General features: G+C 39.7%; 1 protein-coding gene across 1 annotated transcript in view; it reads right to left on the reverse strand.

Moving 5' to 3' along the window:
- Positions 1 to 5,688: 5,688 nt before the first annotated feature.
- Positions 5,689 to 23,912, reverse strand: part of LOC126335049 (speckle-type POZ protein B-like) — a 61,022-nt gene continuing 42,798 nt past the window's right edge. Inside the window, exon 3 of the mRNA XM_049997922.1 lies at positions 5,689 to 6,523. Coding sequence (XP_049853879.1) covers positions 6,454 to 6,523 — 70 coding nt within the window. The 3' untranslated portion in view covers positions 5,689 to 6,453. The remainder of the gene's footprint in view (positions 6,524 to 23,912) is intronic.

Genomic DNA, 23,912 nt, shown 5'->3' on the forward strand with positions numbered 1-23,912 from the left:
TTCTGTCACCTTACAGCTCCCAAAAGTAATGAAGAGGTTGTTGAAAGGTGCGAGTGGTGCCATATTTGTGGCACTAAATAATAATAATAATGTAAGTACTACGACTTGCAATGGTTTCAAGTGATTAGTTCGCAAACAACATTGCCACAACATTTTTACACGTTAACGATTGCAGACTTTTGCAGAGAAACAAAATTTGTGATTCTCGATATGTGTTTAACATTTTCTTTCTCCCTCTCCTTAAAAAAAAAAAAATCGGTTATCTTGTTCTTTATAATGACTATATTGTAATATTGTATTTCTGTTTCGATTGATTGTGTATTTTTATAAAACATGCTTTAATAAAGGTCGATGAGAGCACTATAATCTATGGTTACAATTTATTTATTATTTGTCATTAGAGTAACATTGAGAAAACTTCCTGGAAATTTCACTGTCAGATCTTTGGAAATAATTTTAATTTGTCACTGTACATTTTCATTTATTTCAGGATTCGAACCTGCGACCGTAGCAGTCACCTGGTTCCAGACTGTAGCGCCTAGAACCACAAGGCCACTCCGGCCGGCTAAAATTTTCTTGTTAAATGGTATTTAAAGTTAGCAGAACTGAATGTCGCATGTGCCCACTCTGTTAACTGCCTTCAGCAATGTTCAACAACCATTACTTACTTGTTAACTTACACTTTTCAATTCCTTGTGTATTCATACAACACATCTCAAGGATGAGTCAACTGGGATGGACTGGCAACTAGTGGCTACAGTAGCCACGCAGAAATGCTCTGTATATAGGTAGCAGCTGAATTGTAACCTACCATGGCAAGTTACAACTGTTAAATTGACAGGTGACAATGCTCAAGGGATATAGTATTCACAGTTGACACAAAATGTATTTTTTTGGGACATTAACACATGGAAAAATTTCTATTTCAAATTTTTCTTTGCTTATTTGCTGTGGTCAACTTTTATCACTGGTTTCAACATAAAGATATTAGGAAGAACCATGGTAAACTTTGGAATTAAATCAGTAATGAGTGCTTGAAAATTTATGCATTTATTACATTACAATGTGTTTATACAAAAACTGTTTTAATGAAGTTTCTCAGTCATCGTAAAATATTTTGGCACTAATTGCCTGAATAGAAAAATTCCAATATTTATTGCAGCTGTTCAACTTTTAGTAAAAATCAACAGCATCTATTAAAACTTTTTTTTACATCACCTGAACTGCGACCAAATATTTGCCATTATATTGGAGTAACCCTTGGACTCTAAAAAGTTATACATGTAACGCAAGTAATGTGAGTGGAAGAGATTATCACAGCAGTTCAAGATACTGACAAGAGTCTTGTCCATCCAGTATTGGGACCAATAATCATTTAGGAACATTCACCGAGACCATAACAAAACATGCTACAAGTCTACTTCTGATGTCATCTTTTCAAAGTCCCATTTTCTACCTCAAGCATAGATCATCTCTTCATCCATCCAAATCCCACTGGCCAGCAATGTCTGCAATTCATCCACACTGAACAAAAATATCATCCAATAATATAGCAACATTTAGGAACATGTTACCATCAAACAAAATATTTATAAAATTACTAAACTGGTAATGACAAATGTAAAGCTTTGCTCCCTTTGAAGGTCTTTTACTGCTGTATTATTATATCTTTGTTCTTCCACGTTGAAACACATGTACCATACATGAGACTACTGGTACCTTCACCAACCGTGAATCAAGAACGCTTATTCATGCTCTGTCTATACATCAGTCACATTAAATAAATCACAATCAGTTTTTGAACTGTCTTCCTGGATGAAATTTGACATAACCTACTATCAATGCCTCTTCCATTTGTAACACATATGAGCAATGGACATGTGGCACACCAATGAGACCTAACCTCTTCTTAGCTGTGACCAAGCTCTGTGCACTGAATTTTGAAAAGCAGTCAATAAGATGGGCTTTGCCAAGCCATATTATTATCATACATAAAATTTTGATATATCTGCACAGCTATTGGGAACCATGCCGCCATCATTATTTCTCAAAGCTGTTGATGTGGGTGTGGGACAGGAAACCCACACTGGAAACAACCAACATGGCTGCACACACATTCAAGTACACTATGTGATCAAAAGTATTCGGACACCACCAAAAACATGTTTTTCATTTTAGGTGCATTGTGCTCCCATCTATGGCCAGGTACTCCATATCAGTGACCTCAGAAGTCATTATACATTGTTAGAGAGCAGAATAGGGCACTCCGTGGAACTCACCGACTTCGAATGTGGTCAGGTGATTGGGAGCCACTTGTGTCATATGCCTGTAAGCAAAATTTCCACACTCCTAAACATCTCTAGCTCCATTGTTTCTAATGTGATAGTGAAGTGGAAAAGTGAAGAGAGACATACAGCACAAAAGCATAAATGCCAACCTTGACTGTTGACTGACAGAGACCACCAACAGTTGTAGAGGGTCGTAATGTGTAATAGGCAGACATCTATGCAGATCGGCACATAGGAATTCCAAACTGCATCAGGATCCACTGCAAGTACTATGACAGTTAGGCGGGAGGTGAGAAAACTTGAATTTCATGGTCGAGCGGCTGCTCACAAGCCACACATCACACCGGTAAATGCCAAACGATGCCTCACTTGGTGTAAGGAGCGTAAACATTGGAAGACTGAACAGTGGAGTGACAAATCATGGTACACAATGCAGTGATCCAATGGCAGGGTGTGGGTGTGGCAAATGGCCAGTGAATGTCATCTGCCAGCGTGTGTAGTGCCAACAGTAAAATTCAGAGGTGGTGGTGTTACAGTGTAGTTGTGTTATTCATGGAGGGGTTTGCACCCCTTGTTGTTTTTTGTGGCACTATCACAGCACAAGCCTACATTGATGTTTTAAGCACCTTCTTGCTTCCCATTGTTGAAGAGCAATTCGGGGATGGTGACTGCATTTTTCAACACGACCGAGAAACTGTTCATAATGCACGGCCTGTGGTGGAGTGGCTACATGACAATAACATCCCTGTAATGGACTGCTCTGAGTCCTGACCGGAATACTATAGAACTTCTTTGAGATGGTTTGGAGTGCCGACTTCATGCCAGGCCTCACCAACCGACATTGATACCTCTCCTCAGCGCAGTACTCCATCAAGAATGGGCTGCCATTTCCCAAGAAACCTTCCAGCACCTGACTGAACATATCCCCGCAAGAGTGGAAGCTGTCATCAAGGTTAAGAGTCAGTCAACACCAGACTGAATTCCAGAATTACCAACATAGGGCGCCATGAACTTTTAAGTCATTTTCAGCTAGATGTCCTGGTACTTTTGATCACATAGTGTATAATACCTTCCAATACTTGTGTATTATCCCATGTAAATTGAAGTTTTATGGGATTAATGGCATTGTCAACCAGTGGTACAAACAGAAACAGAAGAAATGATAAACACAGAATTGTTATAAGGGCAGCATTTACCTACTTGCACTTCCTCCTTTTGCTCCTGTCACTGATGTTTGATGATAAATCAATGAGGAAAGAATGACTTGCAATTGTCAAACTTGCTACCATCTGTAACCTCCACTCTATATTTTTGAACAACTGAAGAAATAACTATAGCCCAGGCCAATTTACAACCACAGACATAAAGCTTATTCCATTTTGCAGATGTTGTGGTTTTGAGCAGCACATTCCCAACAAGTGTACCAAGTATGGTTTGAAGTTGTGTGCATTGTGCAATAGCAAGACATTTTACACTTGTAATTTTGAAGTATACTGTAGGAGAGAGAATGCTGTAATATATCTTGCATCTAACCAGCCAACAGATATTAGGAAGGTATCAGCTGAACCAATCAAGGGCACTCACAGTAATATAACAATTATAGTAGTTATCCTTTAGCAGCGTATCTTCTAAAAAATGGGCTAACTTTCATAGGGACTCTGAAAAAGAACATAAAAGAAATTTTTGCTAAACGGATCGCACGAAAATGGAAACTGTTTTTCAGATTTCAAGATGACTTCTGTCTTCCCTCATGCCAGATGAAAAGAAACAAGGCTGTGCTTTTCCTTCCATCAGTGCAGGAAACTGATGGTACAGATACAACTAAAAACAAGTCTGTTGTAAATTTGGACTACAATGCACAACTTTAGGTGCAATAAATAGATACTGGTGAAAACAGGCATAGTAATAGCACTTAATTTGTGGTTATAATTTATTTATATTTTGTTACTCAAGTTGTGCTGAGGAAACTTTCTGGAAACTTATCTGTCAGGTATTCTGTAACAGTTTAATCAGCTCATGTACACTTTCATTTATTTCATCTTGTATATTTGTATGCAGATTCTATAAAATAATTAAGAATAATCTTCCTTATACTTCCATCTAATAATTCTGACATATTTCTGTTAAATGATATTTAAAGTTAGGCACCACTGAATGCTGGACAAACCCACTGATGTAACGTCTTCAACGCATTTTTGCAGGGTTAAATGTTCAACGACCATTACTCACCTGTAAAATAAGACTGACATTATATGGATGTGTGGTGTCTGTCCTTTTGGACATGGTCAAACGAACACGCAGTACGCATTCATATAATTTGACAGATCCAGCTGGGCAGTGGATGCACATTCTTCAGTGCGGGTGAACAAATACATCTGACCTCCTGTGGGAATCTCAGATCGAACATGGAGGAAATAGGCAGGTGCTTGATGGGAGTGTGGATCGGGAGTGACATGTGCCGAGACAGTCCATGCAGCTGTGATAACACTGTGTCATGCAGTGGTTACCATACCTGACTAGTAAGCATGAGATCCCAAGTTCTAATCCCAGTCCAGTACACATTTTCACTCATCCACACTGATTCTGCATAATGTCCCAATGCAGCTGACAGCAGTGATCCTCTCCATTTCCTTACCTTTTTTCTCCTCTCCACCTTCAATTTACATATAAGATTGACAAACAAGGTGCATCTGAAAATTTCAGTGAATGGTCTCAGAAAATGAAGGAAACAAGAGCTAACAAACAAAATACATATACTGGCACTTAAAACTACTCACTGCGAGAGACAACACACTTCTAACATTGACTGTGAAGCTTTTGAAACTTTTATCCAATGCTTCTAGTGCAATCACTCAACCCACTGTCATCACGTGCTGTTGGACAACCGCATCATTACAGGAGATGAAACATGGTGCAACCAATAGGATCCATGGACCAAGCAATAGTCAGTGGCATCATTTTCATCCTCTTCCCTGCCTCCCTTGGGTTGAAATTAATGATACAGCAAGTCCTTGCAGTTGAAAAAGTCGATCAACAATGGTTTAATCTTGGATTTTGTCAGCTGACTTTCCTTGGGAAGCAGGTACAATGATGAGCGCCATGCCATTGACTATCATTTGGTCTCTGCATCATATTGGTAGCGCCAGGTCTCATCTCCTCTGATGATGTGGATGTCCAACAATGCACAACCATGGTACTTCTAGTGCTTCCACAAAAAGGGTTTGCCGACAGTTTTCAACAGCTTTACAACCGATATTACAAGTGTGTTGTAGCTGATTGTGATTAATTTGAAGGTGAGTAAAGATGTTTTGTTTGTATCTCTTGTTTCGTTTATTTTCTAAGATCATTCACCAACCTTTTCAGATGCACCTTGTATTTCAATTCCTTTTGCATTTCCACAATTTTTGTATGATGACACATCTCAATGATGAGTCAGTTGGGGTGGACAGACTATTGGTTAAGCCACAGTAGCCATGCAGAAATGTCCTGTCCATAAGTAGCTGAATGGCAATCTACCACGTTATGTTACCAATGTTTAGTTGACAGGTGACAATGCTCAATGCATGTTTGGACAAAATGTATCTTTTAAAAGATATTGATAAGGAAAACATTTATATTTTAAATTTTCTCTTTTCTGATTTCTTGGCAAGCATTATCACTGGTTTTAACATGATGATGCTGTAAAAAACTGAAGAAAACTTTGGAATTAAATTTTATTCACAAGTCCCTGAAAATTAATGCATTTACTACACTACACTACACTACACACTGTTTAAATGAAGTTCTTCAGTCATTGTAATAATTTTGGCACAACTTAAGTGAAAAGAAAATTTTTCAGCTCCATGTAATCCTATATTTGTCTCAGTAATTTAACTTTTAATAAAGCTGAACAGCAACTTGTTGAACTTAATTTTTATGCCTCTTGAATTGCAATTAAGTTTTTGTCTCTGTATTCTAGTAAAACCTGAAATCTTTACATTACACCATAAATGTTTAAGAACATGCAATGTTAGTGGAAAAGATATTATTACGATACTTCTATATACCATCAAGAGCCTTGTTTGTTCAGTAGTGGGGCCAACAACTGTTTAGGCTACACTCACATAGACCATGACAAAACACATGTGCTTCTCTTGACACATTTACAAAGTCACATTTCCTCCTCTCAAGCAGAAATCTTCTCCTTGTCCACTTGAATCCCATAGCCCATCCACGTCCTCATTTCCTCCATAGAACTGGAAAAAAAATCACATACCACCCATTAGAAACATGTTACCATTAAACAACACATTTATAAAAATTACTAAACTGATACTGTGACAGATAAACAGCTACTATCATTTTGAAGGTTTCTCACATCTACACTCCTGGAAATTGAAATAAGAACACCGTGAATTCATTGTCCCAGGAAGGGGAAACTTTATTGACACATTCCTGGGGTCAGATACATCACATGATCACACTGACAGAACCACAGGCACATAGACACAGGCAACAGAGCATGCACAATGTCGGCACTAGTGCAGTGTATATCCACCTTTCGCAGCAATGCAGGCTGCTATTCTCCCATGTAAACGATGGTAGATATGCTGGATGCAGTCCTGTGGAGCGGCTTGCCATGCCATTTCCACCTGGCGCCTCAGTTGGACCAGTGTTCGTGCTGGACGTGCAGACCGCGTGAGACGACACTTCATCCAGTCCCAAACATGCTCAATGGGGGACAGATCCGGAGATCTTGCTGGCCAGGGTAGTTGACTTACACCTTCTAGAGCACATTGGGTGGCACGGGATACATGCGGACATGCATTGTCCTGTTGGAACAGCAAGTTCCGTTGCCAGTCTAGGAATGGTAGAATGATGGGTTCGATGACGGTTTGGATGTACCGTGCACTATTCAGTGTCCCCTCGACGTCACCAGAGGTGTACGGCCAGTGTAGGAGATCGCTCCCCACACCATGATGCCGGGTGATGGACCTGTGTGCCTCGGTCGTATGCAGTCCTGATTGTGGCGCTCACCTGCACGGCACCATACAAGCATACGACCATCATTGGCACCAAGGCAGAACCAACTCTCATCGCTGAAGACGACACGTCTCCATTCGTCCCTCCATTCACGCCTGTCGCGACACCACTCGAGGCGGGCTGCACGATGTTGGGGCGTGAGTGGAAGACGGCCTAATGGTGTGCGGGACCGTTGCCCAGCTTCATGGAGACGGTTGCGAATGGTCCTCGCCGATACCCCAGGAGCAACAGTGTCCCTAATTTGCTGGGAAGTGGCGGTGCGGTCCCCTACGGCACTGCGTTGGATCCTACGGTCTTGGCGTGCATCCATGCGTCGCTGCGGTCCGGTCCCAGGTCGACGAGCACGTGCACCTTCCGCCGACCACTGGCGACAATATCGATGTACTGTGGAGACCTCACGCCCCATGTGTTGAGCAATTCGGCGGTACGTCCACCTGGCCTCCCGCATGCCCACTATACGCCCTCGCTCAAAGTCCGCCAACTGCACATACGGTTCACGTCCACGCTGTCACGGCATGCTACCAGTGTTAAAGACTGCGATGGAGCTCCGTATGCCATGGCAAACTGGCTGACACTGACGGCGGCGGTGCACAAATGCTGCGCAGTTAGCGCCATTCGACGGCCAACACTGCGGTTCCTGGTGTGTCCGCTGTGCAGTGCGTGTGATCATTGCATGTACAGCCCTCTCGCAGTGTCCGGAGCAAGTATGGTGGGTCTGACACACCGGTGTCAATGTGTTCTTTTTTCCATTTCCAGGAGTGTATATTTTTAACTACATTTTATATCTTCAGAATAATGTCCAGCATGCCTCAAAACTGCTTAGTCCCTGGACAAGTGTGTATTTTAGTCAGGACACTTCCACTAATTAGTAACCCCTTTAAAGTTTGAAAAAATTGTATCAGAACTCAATTTATTGGCTCATTCTTTTATTCTGAAATGTGTGTACCATACAAATAAAACTTTTGTGTGTGAGGCTGGCATCTTAAGCAACTGTGAGTCAAGAATGTAGTTATGCTCTGTATATATATCAGTCACATTAAATAAATCATTATCAGTTTCTAAACTGTCTTCCTAGATGCATTTTGACAAGCCTCACACAGATGAGAATATTAAGGTCCTAGTGGTTAACTGCCAAATAATTCCAACAGAGTGGCAGAGTCTGAAACGCTCCTGAAAAGCTGTGAATCTTGCACAGTACTAGATACAGAATGCTGGTTGAAACCATAAATTGATAGTAGTGAATTTTTTGAAAAAAATTTAAATGTATGTCAAAAGAATAGGTTAATGGGAAATGAAGGTGGTGTATTTGTCGCAGTAGACAAGAAAACTCAAATACGCTGACATAGAAGTTGAAGCTACAAGTGAGACTGCTTGGGCAAGACCCAGTATCAGGAGTTGGCATAAAATGATAATTTGATCCTTCTATCATCTGCCAGATGCATCTCCTGGTGTAACTGAAAACTTCCGTTCACTTGTAGGTAAGTTCCCCAGTCATACTGAAATCAACAGCAGAGACTTTAATCATCAAATAGTCAATAGGGAAAATTACAGTTACGTCAGTGGTCGGTGTGATAAGACATTCTGTGAAACATTACTAAATGCCTTCTGTAAAAACTACCCAGAACAGAAAGTTATGAACTCCACTGATGACAAAACTATATTGGATCTAATGGCAACAAATAGATCATGACACGGGTGTGGTAACAATGATTACCAAAGTACAAAAGACAACTAAAGTGAACAGAAAGGCATCTGTGTTCAGTAAACCGGATAAAAAATCAGTAGTGTTGTACATCAATGAGGAATTTCAAACTTTCTGCACAGGGCAACACATTGTAGAGGAACTATGGCTCAAGTTTAAAAGAATAGCTGAGCATCCACTGGATAGATATTTACCCATTATAAGAGTTCATAATGGGAAGGACTTTCCATCGAATACAGTCACTGTAAGGAAACTTCTAAAGAAACAGAGACTACATCATAATAGGTGGTCAAAAGATAGAGAGAAGCTGAATGAAACATGTTTGGCTGTCAAGAGAGCAATGCGTGAAGCCTTCAGTGACCATCACAGCTTAATATTGTCAAATGATCTTTCACAAAACCCAAAGAAATTCGGGTCATGTTTTAAGGCTGTTAGTGTCACTGAAGTCCTTACCCAATGAGACAGGAACTGAAATTGATGGTAGCAAAGAAAAAGCTGAAATCCTTAACTCAGGTATCAAATGCCCCTTTTTACAAAGGAAAATGTAGGAGAATTACCCCCATTTTAATCCTCGTACCACTGAAAGATGAATGAAATCAGCATTAGTGTCAGTAATGTTGAGAAACTGAAATTTTTAAAACTGAACAAAGCGTCAGGGCCTGATGGAATCCCTATCAGATTCTTTATTTAATTTGTGGCTGAGTTAGCACCTCCTCGAACTATAATCTATTGTAGATCCATTGGAAAAAAAGGGGGCATTCCCAGTAGTTGAAAGAAAGCACAGGCAACAACCACCTACAAGATGGGTAATATCAGTGATCCAGAAAACTACTGTCAAATATTTTGACATAGATTTGTTACAGAATCTTAGAACATATTCTGGGCTTATACTGAAAACTTTGGATCAAGGTAGTCAGGTAGACACAGTATTTCTTGATCTCCTAAAAGCATTTGACTCATTACCAAACCTACTCTTACTGTCAAAATTTTGATCAAATTAGGTATCAAGTGAAATTTGTGACTAGATTGAGGACTTTTTGGTACGAAGGATGCAGCACGTTATCTTGGATGGAGAGTCATCAGAGGTAGAGGTAATTTCAGGTCTGCCCAGGGAAGTGTGTTGGGACACTTGTTTGTTCATGTTGTATATTAATAACCTTGCAGACAATATCAGTAGCAACCTCAGACTTTTGCAGATAATGCAGTTATCTATAATCAAGTACTGTGTGAAAGAAGCTAAATACTCAGCCATAACTTGATAAGATTTCAAAGTGGTACAAAGACTGGCAACTAGTATTACATGTTCAGAAATGTAAAATTGTGCACTCAACAAAACAAAACAAAAAATATAGTAACCTATGACTTTAACATCAGTGTGTCACAGCTGGAATCAGTCAACTCATACAAACACCTCAGTTTAACAACTGAAAATCGAGGATGGAATGTGACAATATTATGAAAAGGAAAGTTGCTACTCACTATATAGCAGAGATGCTGAGACGCAGACAGCCACAACAAGACGACTATCACAAATAAGCTTTCTCCCAGCAAGGCCTTCATCAAAAATATGACAAACAAACAAACACACACACACACACACACACACACACACACACACACACACACACACAAAGCATCTCACACACATGACTGCAATCTCTGCTAACTGAAGCCACACTGCGAGCAGCAGTAGTGCATGATGGGTGGGGATAGGGCAGCTAGGCTAAGTATAGTTGGGAGGTTAAACTGAGAGGGGGGGAAGGGGTAGTGTGGAACAGGAGAAAAGTAAAAGGGTGCTACTTGATTTTGTATCTCATCCTACAAACCCCTCCCCACCCACCACTCTTTCTTCATTCTATCCCAGTTCTCACCCACTAATTCCACCTCATCCAGTCACATCTGCTGTCCCCCTTCTTCACACTTATCCACTCTCAGACCTGCTATCCACAGCAATATATTTTTTTATTATTGATATCTTTTCCTTGAGCTCATTGTGACTTCACACCAATTCAAGTGAGTTTTTGTCTTTCACTATTGTCGACGCCCTCAGATTTCTTCTTGTTTCCACCTTTTAAATCTGTTGCATCTATCTCATGATTTTTCCCATGTATTTGGGTGTATTTTTGTGAAGTTTCTCGGATGTAATACTATGTTATTTACATAATTTTTCGAATATTTTCCACCACCATAGATTCTTGCTCCTTCCATCTGCATCAATACAGAAAAGTTTCCTTATTCCCAGCCAAAACCCAGTCCCACATACCGTTCTTCCATTGTCGCCTGGCTCATGGAATCCCCCCAAGTGCCCTTGCCATCAAATTACCATCTCTGGCTACCACCTCTCCTTCCAAAATTACCTCCATCTATTCAAATTCCGCCAATACTTAGCCATTACCAACATGGTCCTGAAAAACCACATCAACCAAGCCCAAAACTCCTTGCAGAACCTTCCCTCTTAAATTCTCCTGCTATTGTTGTTGTTGTTGTTGCCTTCAGTCCAGGGATTGGTTTGATGCAGCTCTCCATGCTACTCTATCCTGTGCAAGCTTCTTCATCTCCCAATACCTACTGCAACCTACATCTTTCTGAATCTGCTTAGTGTATTCATCTCTTGGTCTCCCTCTATGATTTTTACCCTCCACACTGCATTCCAATACTAAATTGGTGATCACTTGATACCTCAGAACATGTTCTAGCAACCGATCCCTTCTTTTAGTCATGTTGTTCCACAAATTTTGTCTTCCCCTCAATTCTATTCAATACTTCCTCATTAGTTATGTGATCTACCCATCTAATCTTCAGCATTCTTCTGTAGCGCAACATTTTGAAAGCTTCAATTCGCTTCTTGTCTAAACTATTTATCATCCATGTTTCACTTCCATACATGGCTACACTCCACACAAATACTTTCAGATGTGACTTCCTGACATTTAAATTTATACTCAATGTTAACAAATTTCTCTTCTTCAGAAATGCTTTCCTTGCCATTGTCAATCTACATTTTATATCCCCTCTATTTCAACCATCATCAGTTATTTTGCTCACTCTGTAGCAAAACTTCTTTACTACTTTAAGTGTCTCATTTCCTAATGTAATTCCCTCAGCATCACCCAATTTAATTCGACTACATTCCATTATCCTCGTTTTGCTTTTGTTGTTGTTTCATCTTATATCCTCCTTTCAAGACACTGTCCATTCCGTTCAACTGCTCTTCCAGGTCCTTTGCTGTCTCTGACAGAATTACAATGTCATCGGTGAACATCAAAGTTTTTATTGCTTCTCCATGGGTTTTAATTCCTACTCTGAATTTTTCTCTTGTTTCCTTTACTGCTTGCTCAGTATACAGATTGAATAACATTGAGGATAGGCTACAACCCTGTCTCACTCCCTTCCCAACCACTGCTTCCCTTTCATGCCCCTCGACTCTTATAACTGTCAGCTGATTTCTGTACCAGTTACAAATAGCCTTTTGCTCCCTGTATTTTACCCCTGCCACCTTCAGAATTTGAAAGACAGTATTCCAGTCAACATTGTCCAAAGCTTTCTCTAAGTCTACAAATGCTAGAAATGTAGGTTTGCCTTTCCTTAATCTATCTTCTAAGATAAGTCATAGGGTCAGTACTGCCACAAGTGTTCCAGCATTTCTAAAGAATCAAAACTGATCTTCCCTGAGGTTGGCTTCTACCAGGTTTTCCATTTGTCTGTAAAGAATTTGTGTTAGTTTTTTGCAGCTGTGACTTACTGAACTGATAGTTCGGTAATTTTCAAATCTGTCAACACTTGCTTTCTTTGGAGTTGGAATTATTGTATTATTCTTGAAGCCTGAGGGTATTTCGCCTTCCTTGTACATCTTGCTCACCAGATGGAAGAGTTCCCTCAGGGCTGGCTGTCCCAAGGCTATCAGTAATTCTGATGGAATATTGTCTATTCCCGGGGCCCTGTTTCAGCTTAGATCTTTCAGCACTCTGTCAAACTCTTCATGCAGTATCATATCTCCCATTTCATCTTCATCTACATGCTCTTCCATTTCCACAATACTGTCCTCAAGTACATCATCCTTGTATAGACCCTCTATATACTCCTTCCCACTTTCTGCTTTCACTTCTTTGCTTAGAACTGGGTATCCATCTGAGCTCTTCTTATTAATACAAGTGGTTCTCTTTTCTCCAAAGGTCTCTTTAATTTTCCTGTAGGCAGTATCTATCTTACCCCTAGTGCTATATGCCTCTACATCCTTACATTTGCTCTCACAATCCCTGCTTTGCCATTTTGCGCTTCCCGGCACTCTCATTTTTGAGATGTTTGTATTTTTTTTTTTTGCCTACTTCATTTACTGCATTTTTATATTTTCTCCTTTCCTCAATTCAATTTAATATTTCTTCTGTTACCCAAGGATTTCTACTAAGCCTTCTCTTTTTACCTACTTGATCCTCTGCTGCCTTCACTATTTCATCTTTCACAGCTACCCATTCTTCATCTACTGTATTTCTTTCCCCCATTCATGCCAATTGTTCCCTAATGCTCTCTCTGAAACTCTTTACAACCTTTGGTTCTGTCAATTTATCCAGGTCCCATCTCCTTAAATTCCCACCTTCTTGCAGTTTCTTCAGTTTTAATCTACAGTTCATATCCAAAAGATTGTGGTGAGAGTCCACATCTACCCCTGGAAATTCTGAAACCTTCCAGTATCTCCAGGCCTCTTCCATGTATACAACACTCTTTCAGGATTCTTGAACCGACTGTTAGCTATGATTAAGTTATGCTCTGTACAAAATTCTACCAGGTGGCTTCCTCTTTCATTCCTTATTCCCATTCCATATTCACCTGTTATGTTTCCTTCTCTTTCTTTTCCTATTATCAAATTCCAGTCACCCATGACTATTAAATTTTTATCTCCCTTCTCTATCTGAATAATTTCATTTATTGATCATACATTTCATCAATCTCTTCATCATCTGTGGAGCTAGTTGGCATATAAACTTGTACTACTGAGGTGGGTGTGTGCTTCATGTCTATCTTGTCCACAATAATGCATTCATGATGCTGTTTGTAGTAGCTCACCCGTACTCTTATTTTTTTGTTCATTATTAAACCTACTCCTGCATTACCCCTATTTAATTTTGTATTTATAGACCTGTACTCACCTGACCAAAAGTCTTGTTCCTCCTGCCACCAAACTTCACTAAATCCCACTATATCTCACTTTAACCTATCCATTTCCCTTTTTAAATTTTCTAATCCACCTGCCTGATTAAGGGATCCACCATTCCACGCTCCAATCAGTAGAATGCCAGTTTTATTTCTCCTCAGTAGTTCCCGTCCGGAGATCCGAATGGGGGACTATTTTACCTCTGGAATATTTTACCCAAGAGGACGTCATCATCATTTACCCATACAGTAAAGCTGCATGCCCTCTGGAAAAATTGCGGCTGTAGTTCCCCCTTGCTTTCAGCCATTTGCAGTACCAGGACAGCAATACCATTTTGGTTAGTGTTACAAGACCAGATCAGTCAATCATCCAAACTGTTGCCCCTACAACTACTGAAAAGGCTGCTGCCCGTCTTCATGAACCACACATTTGTCTGGCCTCTTAACAGATACTCCTCTGTTTTGGTTGCACCTACAGTGTGGCTATCTGTATTGCTGAGGCACACAAGCCTCCCCACCAATGGCAAGGTCCATGGTTCATGGGGGAGGATTCTCCTCCTATGTAATCCCAAATTCCTGGAACCCAAAACACACATTGAAATTCTTGCCCTCCAGGAATTAGAGCAACATGTGTAACACCACCTCAAAAAGCTCTCCACCCTGCTCACTTCCTACTCCAGACTTGGTGTACCACTGTCCACCACCTCTACAACAACCTACAAACCTCCCCCACATCCCCTCATAGCTGACAAATCCTGTCTCGCAAACCTATTACATTTAACACACCCTCCAAAATTCCCTCCCAAAAACATCACACACAATCCAGAACCTAAGCAGACCCGAAACAGTCATAAACCTTTCCTCCAGATGTGTTAGCCCTCGCAGAAATATCAGTCCTTTTCAAATGCATCACCTTTTGCCACACTTCCAAATTTAATCATGCAGAACTTGTTAAAGATCTTCTCTCTTACCTACAGTGGAAACACTTTTTGGCCCTCAACCCTACCAATCAAACTCAACCCAAGACAAATGTTGAACCCTGCCTGGCATAGTTCACTCTTCCATCCAGCCGTGATCTACCCTCACTGACCCCAAATCACCCCCCGTTAACTTTCCAGAATTTCTTAACCTTGAACCTTGCATCGTCATCATCATTCCCCAAATCACTCAACATGCAAACCAACCCTACATCCACAGAAAGAACCACAGTGTACCATCTAAAAACTGATCCTTACCTTACACGCCTACCTGAGGACAAAAGTTCCACCACTGTTGTTTTAAACTCCAACAATTACCTGGCAGAAGGACTCCACCAGCTGTCAGATACATCCACTTACAAACCTTGCCACAATGACCCCATTCCCGGAACCTCTTCTTGTTGTCTTTCTCTCTGGTCACCCCTACCACTCCATGCACTTCTACCTTCTACATGCTTCCTGAAGTCCATGAACCCAATCACCAAGGAGGCCCCATTGTGGCTGGTTACTGTGGCCCCATTGACAGAATCTCTGCTCTAATAGGCCAAAACCTTCAACCTATTATCCAGAACCTACCCTCCTATATGAAAAACATATCAGAACTTTTACGTGTGACAGTAATAAGGCTCAGCAAAGCCCATCTTATTGCCTTCTTTTCAAAATGCCCTAATCAGAGCTTTGTCACATTGAGAAGAGTTAGGTTTCATTGGTGTGCCACATGGTTGCTCATATGTCAACCTAATGGAGGGGTTATTGAGAATAGGTTTTTACAGCTCTCCACAATTCCTGTTCCTTTACGACACGGTGCCCTGCTCATCACTACTGATGCCACCTCCCTTTACACTAACATCCCTAATGCCCATGGCCTTACCACTATTGAACACTACCTTTCCCAATGCTCGATGAATTCCAAACCAACAAACTCCTTTCTAGTTGCCATGACCAACTATACCCTCACCCATAATTACTTCTCCTTTGAAGGCATTACCTACAAACGAATCTAGAGTATGGCTATGGGCACCTGCATGGCACCATCCTATGCCAACCTATTCATGGGCCATCTAGAGGAATCCTTCCTAAACACCCAGAATCCTAAACCTGGTTCAGATTCATTGATGATATCTTTGTCATCTGGATAAAAAAATATCAGATAGAATTACTAATTTATTCAAAAATTCTGGAATAACAATAGCATTTACAACTGACAATACTTTACAACAAAAATTACGACACACCGTAAGTAAAGATAATGGAAAATTTACCAGATCAGGAGCGTACAAGATCCAATGTAGAGACTGTGAGAAAATATACATTGGCCAAACAGGTCGAAATTTTGCAGTAAGGTACAAAGAACATACGTCGGGTACCGCACGAACAAAGTCTGTATTCGGCCATCATATAGCATTCAATAATCATGCTGAGAGGACAGTAGAGCAGAATTTACAAGTTCTTCATTATGCAAATAAAGGCTTACTTATGAATATCTTAGAAGAAATCGAGATATATGCTCATTTGAAAACCAAATCATCAATGCTGCTCAATGAACAATTAGATTTTCGCGAAAAATATTTTTATGACCTTTTTGACGAAATTTTATAATAAAAGCACCTACTCTTTTGTTTTAAAATATAAGATTAGTTATACCCATGGCAAAAGCTATGTATGTAAAATGTGCTGTACAACATATAAAAATTTTATTAAATTGACATTGATTATTATAAAAACTATTAAATCGATGAGTTCTAAAAAAATTTAATCAGCGGTCTCATCAGTTATTCAGACATACATAATGCGGAACGTACTCTTGGCTGCTACCCTACTGCTATAAAGAATATTGCTATGAAAACTACAGTTAAAGTAAGATGATTCTGCAACATCCAACAAAGATGAAGTTGTGATGTAGGCGACTCGGTATAATCGATATATATCACAACTCCAAGGACTTTCACATCTTTGATGTAACTGACACTGTAATAGTATTAAGGTGCCCATAGAGGGCACAACTATCACACATCATAGTTTACCATTTTTATCTAAAATATAAATAAGCTGTACACATACTAATTATCTGTTAATCAGACATTTTAAATGAATCAATTTAAGTTATTAGTGTACTTCCTATTTTTATACTTTGACAATCGCGTCATATTATGAACGCTGATTGGCAGTTGTGAAGTAGTGTGACAGGAAGTAGGCGGAGCCTCTGCATATTTAAGCTCGTGCTCAGCACTCATAACCATCAGTTGACTTCATAACAGCTGAGGAGAGCTCCGCCTACCATCCTAAGGAAGCCATGGGTATAATTAATTTTATTTTATCTTGTTAAAAAAATTTTGACATCATTAGACATTTTCATTTTAATTAAAGATTGGTTTCTAGTATTTCCTAAAATTAATCCACAGGTCTGATGATGGTTATGTAAAAATAACCGAAACTGGTTACCTAGGTCATTGAGACATAAATGGTGTGATCAAGACTGAACTTTAGTCAAAATGTAATGCTCTATGTATAATTATGGGGGTCAGAAGTAGTACCCATATACAAGCCCAAACAAACATGTATGGAAATATGTCACCTGTGAGTGATTATACCAGATCTGTCATGGAAGAGAAACTTGCTACAGGAGGAACAAAGAGGAAGAAATAATTACAATAAATCCTGTCAAATGGAAAATAGGCAGATACATGATAACAGTAATAATAGAAGAATGAATAGAAGACAAATGGATAATTTGCATCGAACCAATATGAATAATGGTTACAACAATGGAGCAAACTCCATGGAACAGCAGAATAATGGAAGAAATTATGAACCGAGCAGAAACTGACAGAGGCGATTTTAAAGGAGATACAATCCTGCGTATAATGACAGTAGAAATGAAAGACAGAGTAATCAAACCATATATGAGGTGAGGCCATGGCCAACAAATAATCAAGCCTGGCGAGAATAACCACTGGTCATAGTCTAAGCAACCAATGACAACAACTGACCAGCTAGACCACAAAATTTAAACTGAATCCGACCGGATTATGCCCCAGAGGTTCGGTCGATAAAAGAGTAATGTGGGACAAGCAATCACCTTTAAACTGTTTTAGATACAATGGTGGAATGAGGATAATTGAGGAGTTAACAGAAGACATAAATATTGGAGAACACATTTCTAATGAAGTGCCAATATCAGTGATCCATGCCAAAATATTAGACCTACCTATCAGAGTAATCTTGGGTAACGGAGCCTTGATAAATGCGATCTCCAACAATTTATTTAAATGGTTATCCCAGAAGACAGAGTTACCAATGTTGACAATCCGAAACTGTAAGATCATTGGAGCCTAAGGTACCCGCTCGCAACCAGTCTGGATACAAACTCTACTAGATGTAAGAATAGGAAACACAGCAATAAGATGCGTGTTCCTAGTAATTCAAAAATTAATAGAAGATTGTATCATCGGATTAGAGACCAAAAGGGGGAAGGACTTAAAAATAGACTTCTCGTCTGGTAAAATCAGTTTTGTGATAATGGGTAAATGGCAAAAGTTGATCTGATCATGGAAGAAAGGAGCATTGTAAATTACTGTCCTGGGCATGCTATTAAGCTCGTTAGAAAAGAAGGAGATGTAACGTACAGAACAGATAAGGGAAAGCAAGAAACTTGGGATAGCAGAACAAGTGGAAGAAAAGATGGATTGGAAAATGAACAAAATGATCAGTTGGTAGATCTTATGGAGAAACATATCCAGGTTTTGGAAGAAAGGTCAGGAATTATTAAGGGAGTTATGTGCCATTTGGAGGTGTTTCCTCATGAGATGTATTGTAATAAATCATATCCAATCCCATGTAGATAGAAGAAATCACTGAGTGAAGAACAGGATGATAATCTGGGACCTGATAGAACCATGGGTCAGTCCACATTGCAGTCCACTGTTAGTTGTACCTAAACCAGAGGAATTGATGTTTCAAAAGGAAGAAAGGAATGAGAGGGTGAACAGTCTATCAAAGAAGTCACAGGATAAGCCCACCTGGGAAGAAAAGATTAAATTGGTTTTAGTAAACATGACTGAAATGGCCAGAAAGAGCAAGGTAAAATATGACAATAAGTTAAAGAAAGTACAAACTTTCGCTTTATGGGATAGAGTGTTGTTGTGAGCTCTCTGCAGGCATCTGTATTGAAGAAGAGGAATAAGAAATGGAAATTGTTATTTGTTGGACCATTTGAAACAAAGATTCCACATCCTGGGGCATATCTGTTGGCCTACCCAGTGATTGGAAAGGTGAAGGTACTATCCTCATCATGATATTAAAAAGTACAATGTGAAGTGAAAATTAGAATTACTCCAATCCCTTGTACATATTAAGGAGATTTTATTTCATTGAGTTTTTAGGTATGGGTAGGTTTAGTTAGAAAAGTAAGTGTATTGATGCTTGTTTTCAGCAGAACCACAGAAGGAGATCTGAAGCTGATTGTATACTTTTATGTGATATGAATAATTTTTGTGTTTACTTCCAGAACGAATTTTAACTTTGTATGTGTTCATGTTCTCGATTAAGTTTAAAGAGTAATGTAGTTTATGAGTGATAGTGCCAGTACTTTCTGCAAGCAATTATTTTGACAGGAAATGATTCCAAGTAGCTCTTAGACAGTGAACTTCATGCACTTGTCTGAGAAGTATGCTAAGGCAGAATAATTTTTCTGGGGATACTAGACAACAAAGTCCAGAAGAGCATGGGGTGTGCATGTCATCTTGTGGCTACAATTAGGTGGACGTTTGCTATACAACCAAATTTTCAGTGTCATGTAAAAGGTAAACTAACAGTGGCTGAGCTGAGTTATGCTACATTCAGATGCTAGTGAGAAATTGCCATGTATTAGTGGTTAAATGTTTGTATTACTTGAGCAAATGGACTTCCAGTGAAGCAAGCAAAGTAATGTGACATTGTAAATAAGGGAATATATGACCGATTAAATTATGTATGAAATTATTGAACTATAAATGCAGTGTAATTGTGTGTGCCCATGGCCACCTTTGACTGTTAATAGGGTACAAACAATGCAGCATAATTAGGGACATTGTGAGAATTCATATCGTGTTGAGACTGATCCATGGTATAATTTGATGAAAATAGGATATAAATACAGTGACATTTAACAAAAGTGTTCTAAATGCGAGAAATGAACAAAGAAAAACACAATCCGAATCTATCATGTCAGTGCAGAAACATGTTAGCATGCCAATCTACTAACAATTTCAGGGCCAAGAAGAAATTCAGAGAAAGGGGTCAGAAGGCTCAGACTGGTCATTCTGTTTCATGTCCACCACATCCCATTCCTTATCCCGATGCAAGCCCGTAACCACCTGGTCCACCACGAGAGACAACTGGATCCCAATACATTGACTACACACCCCGGCAGCAGTCATGGGGGAGAGAGTCAGCATTTGAGACCAGCCTGCCCTGCAGAACCCAGCTTCCCTGCAAAATCGACCAACATCATCCAGCTTCTCTGCAATACCTAATTGTGAAAAAACTGAACAAGAAGATGGTATTTTAAATTGAGAAATTTCAGTTAAAACTACTAAAATGCAAAATGGGATTCGGAAACCTAGTTGGCTGACCCCATACCTGGTTTTCCATGGTTTCCCATGGAGGCTTTGCCCAGATGTGGAGGTCTGAAATCTAAAAAGGCCATGGCCCTACCAATCATCTACTGTCAACAGTGTTTGGTAAACATAGTCCAACCTGGAGTAAAGATAGTTGCATACAGCCAGTACAGAGTGGGTTCACAAAAAGTTTTAAATACGATTTCGCTCCCACAGGTGGGCCATGAAATTTCCCTTGGCCCGTGCTGGCTGAAGGAACTGATTGGTTCAGTGACCTTCCTATTGTTTTCGATTAAGGTGAATATATATCACGAGGTGGTGCGTTTCGTCTGCACGAGCGAAACATTTACTATTTGACATCGTGGTGCTCCATGGTGAGAAAAGAAAAGTAAGAAAATCGGAATGTGACTGGACTTTGTTAAGAGACACTATAATGAGAGGACATGTAGGAAGTGTGTACAATGAAACAGTCATTGTTAGCTACCGTATTATATAATTTGTGTTTTTGCGATTCACAAGCAGTATGTAATGTTAATGTGGAGTTTAGTAACGGACAGAATACAGTCTGTTGCACTTTAAAGGAAATTGTGAGTATTTAATTTTTATCAAAGGATTCTGTGAGGAACTATTATGCACTACAACCTTGTACAGGACTTCAAACATTTGGTGGTTGATGTATGCAGTACAACCTGCTTCTATTACATGGTCAAAGCATAGAGAAAGTTTTCTCTGATAAAAAGAACTCATTTCACTCACCCACAATCGTCAAATGACCAAATGCAAATGGCAGCATTCCAATTCGAGAAGATACTATAAAAGTTTTCTTTCTCTTACATTTCAAGAATTTTACAGGTGACCGTCTGAGTCGGCAGCTGCTTCTCCACCATAAGAGTAACTTGGCAACATGAACAAAATAACGTACACTGTTGGGATCATCGATGCTGATAAAGAGAGTTTCTTCACAGACTTAGCAAACAGAGATACTACACACACTAGTTCAGTAACAAGTTTAATAGTACCTGCTTAAAAACATTAACTCTTCTTTTGAGCAGTAAAATGATATAAAACCGTCTTGTTTTGCCATCTGCCTCCTTAAATACATTTTTTCAATTTTAGGGGTTGAGTTGTTTAGGGGAGGAGACCAGACAGTGAGGTCATTGGTTTCATCGGATTAGGGAAGGATGGGGAAGGATGATGGCCATGGTCTTTCAAAGGAAACATCCCGGCATTTGCCTGGAGAGATTTAGGGAAATCACGTAAAACCTAAATCAGGATGGCCAGATGCGGGATTGAACTGTCGTCCTCCTGAATGCAAGTCCAGTTTGCTAACCACTGTGCCACCTCACTCAGTTTCAGTTTTAACTAATTACCATTACCATACATGAATATAATCTGCATTTTCATAAAAGGGAAAGACTGGCCCTCAGTTTTAAAGAAAATAACACCAGATCTAATTTTGTCCTTAGTTTTATGTAGGTAATTGGTTTTCTAATTTATTTTGACTATTCCTAGTTAATACTTTCATTATAGGGTGAAATCAGTAATAGTTTTGTAACTTAAATTCTATTTTTGATGTATAGTAGACAAATGCAAATTCCGTACTAATTATAAACATTTGGAAGACGAAATGCTAGTAATATTAAAGTATCTATTTGGCTCTCTTTGAAAACAGCAAAGCCAGCCCTTAATTAATCCCAAAGTAATTAACAGTTTTGATAAAAGTATTGTTTGCATAACTATATATGTTAATTTCATGGCGTAAACAAATGATTTGGTTTAACCCTTGTAGCAGAAGAAACTATTAAAAAGAACCAATTTTTCGATGTATTCAGTTAATTTAATGAGTTTTAATTGTAATTTCTGTAAATTATACTTCGTACAATGTTTAGTTTCAGCACCTATTATTGTGAGGATATATAAGGGCCTGATTTTCGGTCACGAGACAGTCAGTCTACAGCCGAGTTTCAGACGCGGAACCTGTGTTGGATTAGAATGACAACAATACATCAACTTAACAGTGTAATAAGTGCTACACCAATAGGCAATGTATTAAAGCAATGACAGTGTCAGTGCCATATGTACCTGATCATTCCAAAAGAACTGTGTATTATGTGGTTATGGTTTTACTGCTCATAGATATTCAACAGCTAACCATTGTAGCAGTATGTGGATGTTCGCCTGCAACCTATTAATGAGGCTTATGGAAAGTTAGAACAATAGTGCACTGGCCATATATAACTGTGTGTTATTGGGGGGGGGGGGGGGGGGGGAGATTGTGAAAAGTGAAAGTAAAGACGTTGAAATGCAACTGAACATCTGTCAGCTACATCATTTACAGAAGACAGTAGTGTACATCCACCCCCTGTTTTTTCAGCTAATACATCGACACCGAGGACAACAAAAGAAGAAAGAAAGCAGGCTGAGCACCATCACAAGCCAACAAACCACCATCTGTTCAAATAACTTGCAGGGGTCATTGGTCAAACTCAATGGTCGGTAACTATCAAGGGATAATGGATCCTTGTCGGGCTTCAAAGAGAGGAACCACAATACTGCCTCTTCACTGAGAGGGGAAAATATCTTGGAGCCAAATACAGTTAAACACTCTGGAGGAGATATTGTTGTCATGGAGGATAGAGGAGTTGAAGCAATTGGTTATGGATGGATCCAGGGCCAGGGACTGAATTGTGGGAAGAAGAGAAGGCCAGAAGTAGTTTCTGTTCAGTAAAAGGTTAACTGTAGGATTCTGCCTGACAAGGAACAAAACATAAATGGAAAGTTTCAGTCCACTGTTTTCAGAGGAGGTAGGTGGCTGGATAGGAAGCCATTGCTGATGCCATTTCAAAACGGGTTGAGAGGAGATCCATGAGAAATGATGCATCAGCACAAAGGCCATCTGGAAGGGCAAGTCCCACAATGGATGACTGACACTGACAACCTTGGAGGGTGTAGAGCATAGCAAACCCCTGTGACGAAGGGACAGAAGAATCTAGGGGGGAGACAAAGCATTCCCAACACACCCATTTGCTCTGTTTGGTTAAGTAACAGGCTATGGCGTGAAGACATTTAAAGATATTACGTCCAGGGAAAGACAGGTGATGCTTAAGATGTTGCAAGGCACAACAGGGATCAGGGATGGTGGTGACAATGGCTCTGCTCCCCCAAGGAACTTGAATCC

This window comes from Schistocerca gregaria, chromosome 2, assembly GCF_023897955.1.
Source record: "Schistocerca gregaria isolate iqSchGreg1 chromosome 2, iqSchGreg1.2, whole genome shotgun sequence".
NCBI classification, from domain to species: Eukaryota; Metazoa; Arthropoda; class Insecta; order Orthoptera; family Acrididae; genus Schistocerca; species Schistocerca gregaria.